The sequence below is a fragment of the Haliotis cracherodii genome, unplaced genomic scaffold, assembly GCF_022045235.1.
Source record: "Haliotis cracherodii isolate W230 unplaced genomic scaffold, xgHalCrac1.p SCAF_9, whole genome shotgun sequence".
Classification (NCBI taxonomy): Eukaryota; Metazoa; Mollusca; class Gastropoda; order Lepetellida; family Haliotidae; genus Haliotis; species Haliotis cracherodii.
Window position 1 is genome coordinate 37733498 of NW_027266343.1, and position 7854 is coordinate 37741351.

The following is a 7854-nucleotide window of genomic DNA, read 5'->3' on the forward strand; positions in this document are numbered from 1 at the left end:
TCGGTCAGGGGTTTGATGACTAATCGTTGCAAAAAAGCATAGTATAAGATAAATTTTTCATAAAACACTTTAGACATCAGTTTTGTTCAAGGCCCCTTATCTCTGTTAGCAAGGAAGAAAGTTATGCCATACATATATACAGGGAGGTGGTGGTCAGGTGTCGTCTTCCTGTTATTTTGGGTTAATGTAGTGGGTCAGGTGTCGTGTTCCTGGGGTTATTCGTGGTTCATGGAGTGGACCGGGTGGTCAGGTGTCGTGTTCCTGGGGTTATTCGTGGTTCATGGAGTGGACCGGGTGGTCAGGTGTCGTGTTCCTGGGGTTATTCGGGGTTTGTGGAGTGGACCGGGTGGTCAGGTGTCGTGTTCCTGGGGTTATTCTGTAGTAATGTAGTGGATCGGGTGGTCGGTGTCATGTGATCTTATTACGACCATGGCACATTACACGTATTAAGAACCATTGGTTTGTCTGTTCCAGGCTCGATTATTTAAAGGGAGATTTCATATAGCTTGAATACTGCAGGTTTAAACAACATATGAGAGTTTGAGGACTTTGTCACTGTATATACTGCACTATCTAACCATCTGTCTGTACATCTGTCTGTCCCTCTAGGCGCTGCATGCTGCTTGTTAGCCCCCCCTCCTCCCCAACCCCCTTCCTGTTTCCTTTCAGAATTTGAAGGGGGGCACGGGTGGCCCAGTCATCTAAGGTGCCGCGATTCGCTGTGCAGAGTTGCATCCCTGGGCACGCCAGAAACCTATGATTGTGGGTCAAATCCCGGTTCGCCCCGATTATGTTTCTAGGTTTGTCAGCACCATACCCGTGCTCGTGGGTTTCACCGAAGTGATAAACGTCTGAGACCTGCATCACTTCGGGCTTTCCTCCCACATTAAGCTGACACGCCGTGATATGACTGGAATACTGTTTAAAGCGGCGTTAAACCCAACTCACTTATTCACTCACTCAGAATTTGAAGCTTTATGCTTGACTAAGCTGACAGCATGGCCATCTAGAGACCGCATGTTTTTTTAGGCTTGCATATGTTCGTATGCTGTTTACTTATCCTAAGAGCAGTTATTGTGGAGGACTGGTTTTAAAGGGGCGCTTGTCTCCTTGAAAAAAGGCTTGAATGCCTGTTTTGTTAAAGTTTTAGCAACAACATGTGAGCCAGCACAACACCAGCTGAGGACAAGAGGGTGCATATGGAACGATCATATTGGTCGAGTCCAAGTGCCAGACCTCCGAGACAAGTGCTCCTTTAAGGGAATGTTATCATTAATATCTGTGCAAATAATCATGATAATTTGCTCATACTTCCTGGTCATATTAATTTTTTACACCTGGTAATATACAAATACATCATGATAGTAACAGTCGAAAAGTCTGTCATTTATAAATTGAAATTTTTATTCAACAGATACACATAAAATGCTTCATTCAAAAATAATGGCAGCATTGATATCTGAAGTAATCAATTATGTGACCAAAACGGAAAAATTATTTTTTGTGATTTTAATTTAATTTTGTATTATCCTTGTTAAGATGTGACGTTGAACGTTGATTTGTCTAAGGTTGAGATGGTTTGTTCCAGGTTACCAGCAAGCACAGTAACCTTCATATAGGATAGGTCAACACCCAGTAGTGCACTCCTTGTCCACGAAACAAGTGACCGGAAACTGACCGCCGACTATCACCAGCCGTCTGTATGTCCATCTGTTCCTGAGTCTAAAGATGGAGACGAGTCAGATGGACAGACGGATGGACGCAGCTTCGATGGGGATCCAGCGAAACTAAGAGACGGCGTCTTTACATGCGTTGTACATAGTCCAAATAGGTAGCTTAGTTAGTGGTTGAAACATCCAGGTGTTTGTATGTCTGTGGTAAAGTCCATGTGTACATGTATGTACTAAAAAAAAATTGTTTTGTTTTTTGTCCATGAGGTAGAAAATTTGATTTTTTTTCCAAGTATTTCTTGTGTAAAGTGTAAGTCTATACGGAAGTTGGTAAAGTCACAGCGAGATATCTTCTATCCCTGTCAGTTATGACCCTGTACAGTGTTGTATGATTGACAAATGCTCATTAATATTTATTGGTGAAAAACCAACCTCTGTGATCATGTGGTGCGAGAAAGGTCAGAATGACCTTTGATCTATTTTGTACGTTAGCTCGCAGAGCCCGTAGCAAACCATTGGTTGGACGGATGTCAACCTTCCATTTTACTACCTTGTACCAAATAGCCAATATGGCTGCTACTGTCCTGCTACCCATGGTGCACATTTTGGTTCAGAATACTGTGATTGACGTAATTAGCGTCCTGGGTACTTAAGCAACTCAGAGCCTAGTGGACGGCTATTTAGATAGTTTCAAGGATGGCAGAGATCAATTATCATTACTTATACATCATAGTTCACTCAATACGGGAAAACAAAGGTTTTGAATTCATCCTCAACAAAGTAAACTTGCCGCTTCATCTAAAATACTTTTAATTGGAAATTTCCATTTGTCAAGTTGTTCCGATACTGCAAATATGTGACTAGGGGAAGAACAGAGATTGAGGGGAAGGGATTCTGATGTCCAGTTTCTAGTGTTGGAGGGGAGGGGTTTTGATGTCTAGTTTCCAGTGTTGGAGGGGAAGGGATTAAGATGTCTAGTTTCCAGTGTTGGAGGGGAAGGGATTCAGATGTCTAGTTTCCAGTGTTGGAGGCGAAGGGGTTCTGATGTCCAGTTTCCAGTGTTGGAGGAGAGGGGTTCTGATGTCCAGTTTCCAGTGTTGGAGGAGAGGGGTTCTGATGTCCAGTTTCCAGTTTTGGAAGGGAAGGGGTTCTGGTGTCTAGTTTCCAGTGTTGGAGGAGAGGGGTTCTGATGTTCAGTTTCCAGTGTTGGAGGAGAGGGGTTCTGATGTCCAGTTTCCAGTGTTGGAGGAGAGGGGTTCTGATGTCTAGTTTCCAGTGTTGGAGGAGAGGGGTTCTGATGTCCAGTTTCCAGTGTTGGAGGAGAGGGGTTCTGATGTCCAGTTTCCAGTGTTGGAGGAGAGGGGTTCTGATGTCTAGTTTCCAGTGTTAGAGGGGAGAGGTGTTCGTGGCAGTTTGGGGAGGGCGTTAATCACGTCAATTACGGTAATTCCTCTTTCCTTGCTTAAACATGATAAATCAGTTTTGTTTTGTTTTGTTGGTAAACCCAGTTACTCTTCATAAGAGTCCACCATCTAGACGTGACGGTATGATAGGTTTTGTTACCAACAATTTATGATGATTATTATTATTATTGCTATTATTCTATTCACTGTTGACTCATTTGTAAAACTTCATTATTTCATCTTAAAGGTCTGTATTGACATCAACACGAAAGAGAGCCAATTCTCTATATTTTGATATGATGTATAATTTAACAGTAAAATTGATGAGAGTACCACGCTGTACCATGTATCTAGCAATGTACATAGTATTCATATTGTTTGTTTTTACCAAGCTAGGTTGGTCATGCTCACTAAGTAGAGAAAATATCAGCAATTAACGGTGACATGCCCTACAATAGAAAGTAAATCACTACACCACCGACCAACCATCAACAGACGGGGTTTCTGTACAAAGATGTTGAAAATATATATTATTAATATCATTATTAGGATTGTTGAATATTGTTTGATTGAAGGCATATATGAAAGTGACAACGTGAGGTTGAGATTCTGTGTATAATGTTGTTGCATGTGAAATAAATATTAGTCCATTGTAGAAAAGTCAATGATTTTAATGTTCATGTTGTCTGTGGGTGAAAGGATTCTGTAAATACAACTCAGCTTTTGTCTACGAAATGTCTCCCAATGTGCGACGTATATATATATATACACTCTACTATTGGTTGGCGTGGTATTAAGGGGTCTCGCAATTCGCTTATAAACCTACATGTCTGCCTTGTTTTAGCAAGTTGGTTTCTGTGCCAAATTTCAGCTCTGTACAAATTGCAGGTTTTATTTGCCGCAGCTTTTCGTAAGTTGAGACGTTTGTAAGTGTCCGTGGATGCTTGTAGAGGGCGGTATTTGTCTTGGGTCATGTGTCATCGCTGGGGGCTATCCATCACACCTATCACCACAATGTAAATATCTTACTATCTAACTCCGTCAAACTCGTACACATGCATGCATCATTCTTATCCAGAATAGTCAAAGAATGGTCCTATTTATTTTCCGTTTTCCGAAATCAGGCAGACGACAATCCCCGTCTTTTTTCTTTTTTTAAATGTTTTTGGGGGCATGTGTTAATGATAGAAAGTTTTTAATCTCTGCATTTGATTGGTCATTAACTAGATTCCCATAATGCAATATTTTAGAATGTGTTTTACTGTTTTAAGATCAATGTGGTACGATAAACCAGCTGACAACGCGTTACTTTTATAGGTCATCGACAGTAGTCGTGGGTAAGAATTTTCCAAATAAGTGTACAAGTTTTTCGCGATTCCTCATGTGGCTACCCATCATTCCTGTTTCCTGCTTAGCAGAGTTTAACACTCAGAAGTTTCCCAAACATTGATGCAGTGAATGCACGTTATGATATTATCCTAGAACCCTTTGTTTCCTCTGTTATGGCTTTGTGGTGCAACTGTATGCATCAATGCAACCTGGTGTTATCCTAACCATTTGTAAGTATTGTATTATCACAAGCAAACACGTGACATTGTACAGTTTTATATGTGACATTAATACCTTCATAAATACATATGCTTAGTTTTCAGGAGAGTACCAGCAAATCGTGTAAAACACTCCGCGTCGGAGTGACGATCTCAGCGAACTTTATCTATTTGAATTTTTGAATTCCACACTACTGTTGTTTGTATAAAAGTATAAAAGTCATAATTTTCGACGTTGTTGACCGACCATTGGTTGTTGATGGTTGTAACAACAACTATTTTGTGACGCCTATATTCCTTCGGCCTCTGAACCGAGAATACCTTCTTTTCTAAGCAGATATTGACTCAACAGATAAGGTTAAATGGTTGTCCAACATACTGCCCTGCTGTTGTCATTATAAAGCTCAGGTAGTTTTGGGATAGTACAAATATAATGTCCTGCGAAATTTTCATTTTCTACGCATCATTTGGTTTTTGGATGTCAGTATGGACTGGCAGTAATGGCCAATCATGTTTGAGGGAGGAAGGAGTTTAGACACCTCTAAGGTTGATGGGGAAACACTTCATGCAAGATTGTTATGCCCATTGAAATACAGAAAGGGAATTAAGATCAATTTTTAATTATTTTTTTTTAAAGTTTATATCAGGGATGTAAATAAAGTAAGACCCCAGGATTAAGTGTTCTTTATATTTTCCTGGCTCTTTAGGCTTTTTTACAAATTTGAGAAAGCACTACCCACCAAGAATTGCTGTTGATTTTTTTTAAAGTATTAAATCTGCATATCATGTTATTGAGAGATGATTCGTTAAGGTCAGTGTTTGAAATTAAAACAACCCAGCAATTTTTGTAATGTGTTTATGACAAGCTTTGCTTCCACGTTATAACCCTCTCAGGAGAAGTGATGATGAGAGAATTGTGTAATGGGTTCAATAGCCACACTCACACTCGAGTATTTACTGTTGTTGTGAGGTAGAGAGTAAACAAATCATTATTTTAACAAAGTAAGCATTATGTCCTTTTGTTAATATTTCATATGTAGGTATGATAAGCACTGATCGTCATGAGTCCTCAACAGAAAATAGTCCCAATACAGTCACCACCATTTTGTATACAGTGTATTGTTTCATAACATTGATACTATTCATATGAAATATCACTTTTCCTATTTATTACACTTCACGTTTTGATCAGGCGTATGCTGTACATATCAGAGACAAAATGTTTAGCTTAATATCGGTATACTTTATTTATGAAATTTATCTACATATTTACCCCATAGGCAATGTCAAAGTTTATTTTATTGATCTTTTTTTATGTGAGTTTTCTAGCGTATACTTTTATTGTTTCGATCATTTTATAATCATAACATTATCAGTAAGTTGATTATTATCTTTGAACAGACACAAGTCCATTTATGACTAAGAATTGCATTTTGTACGTGATTGATTAATTGCCTATGAAGTGAATATGTATGTTTGCTTGACATGATTTGAAATTCTCTATGTAGATGCATACACGCTGAAGATATTGCCATCCCTGCAAGGTTCTAGTCAGTTTGTTTATTTTTATGTGCATATGTACTATTCTTTTGCACAGCATATAACTGATATACATTCCAAGACATCCTTTGATCTGACACATCCTTAGTGTATTCAAATGTATTTACATGGTTCAGTAATGTTCCTTTGAGATCAGTACTTAGGTCCGTTCTACATTTTACATCCATTTTATGGATAACTAATGAAATAATTCGTCTCACGACATGTAAGTATTTTGTTTAAAGTAATATTTTTGCAACGAATAAAAGTGATTGTTGATGTAGTATAGCCTAAGGTCCTACCATGAACTTCATCAGAGGTTTGAATACAATAAGGAATAGTTGGCTGCAAATTTCCTTGAAAATGTTTCTTTCGTGGTTTTCCGATACAAACTGACATCAATGTTTTTGACATGTGATACAACTACGAACAGTTTATCGTAAATTTGAATACCAGACCCAGTTTCATGATCGCCTTGTATGTTGGTTTGTATCCTGTCAAATCCTGTTCATTCTGACTGTTTCCACTTCAAATTGGTTCAAACCAGCCCAAACCAGTCTGAATCTTGCCATATCAAGTCCAATGTTCTGGTTAAACCACCAAGTAGAGTTTGGTTCAGTCAAAGTCAGTTTCAGTTCAGAGCCTTATTTCGTGGGGAGATTTGACGGATTTTATCCCGATTTGAACATAGGAAGTTTGCTGCCAATCTAAATTGAAGTTGGGATTATTTTCTGTGAATGACCTAACCTGTTCATTCCTATGTAACATGCTGCTGCCTCCTGACTGTGAGAGGAGACAGCCCTTCATTCTTTCAGCATCTGCTGCTATTTCTGCTGCTATTGTAGATAAGTATATATACATATATAAATATCATGTAGGTATTAGGTGGAACCCATGGAGACTGTCTAACAAGTCATAGGAACGCGGATAGGTATTACTGCACACTGGCTTGTCTATGGTATCTGGTCTGTTGCCCAGGTGATGTGAACTAGGGTTCTTTGGGAGATTCCGAAAATGCCATGAATCTTGATGGACCATCTGTTGTTTACTCAGTTCATTTTGTATGCATGTTTCATAATTCATCTGTATACACTGTTTGATCCAGCATGAATTTGTATTATGTGGGGGGAAAAAGATCTGTGGATTTTCACGACCAACTATCTAATCTTTAGATGTAGATGTTAATGTACTTGGTCAAAATGGATTCCACCTGGGACCCTGCCACAAGACAAGCCAGCCTCAGTTACCTCCCCTGTGTTACTGTGGTGTGTAGATGGAGCCATTGTCTGTCACTCTGCTGTAGGTGTTAGATATGTCAGGCCATGGCTGTTGGATATGAGAATAAAGTGTTTGTACATCCACACTTTGGACTGGAAAATAAAGAAGACTGATTTGTAAATGAACGTGTTTGTTGTTTGAGACACCAAAGACTGCGCTTCTTTAACCTATCCATTAGCCGAGGATTACATTTTTTAATATATTTTTTTTCCTTTGAAGAATTGATTCAGTTCTGCATCATTTGAAGTGCTTGTGGCTTCATGTCATTGCTGCATCTCCAGAAAACCCCATCAGCTGAGATCGTTGTGTTGCACTATGTGCCATAAGCATGTTGACAGTGAAAACAAATCTCCAACTACATGTTAACTCTTGGCTTTGTATCATGTGAAGATGATGGGGTTGCCCAATTTAGCTTTA

General features: G+C 39.1%; 1 protein-coding gene across 8 annotated transcripts in view; it reads left to right on the top strand.

Annotated features, from left to right (window-relative positions):
- LOC139452206 (nucleolysin TIAR-like) overlaps window positions 1–7558 on the top strand; it is a 218281-nt gene extending 210723 nt beyond the window's left edge. For all 8 annotated transcript variants that reach the window (XM_071233588.1, XM_071233591.1, XM_071233589.1 and 5 more), the window contains one exon: window positions 1589–7558. In XM_071233588.1, coding sequence (XP_071089689.1) covers window positions 1589–1608 — 20 coding nt within the window. In that variant the 3' untranslated portion in view covers window positions 1609–7558. The remainder of the gene's footprint in view (window positions 1–1588) is intronic.
- Window positions 7559–7854: the final 296 nt, after the last annotated feature.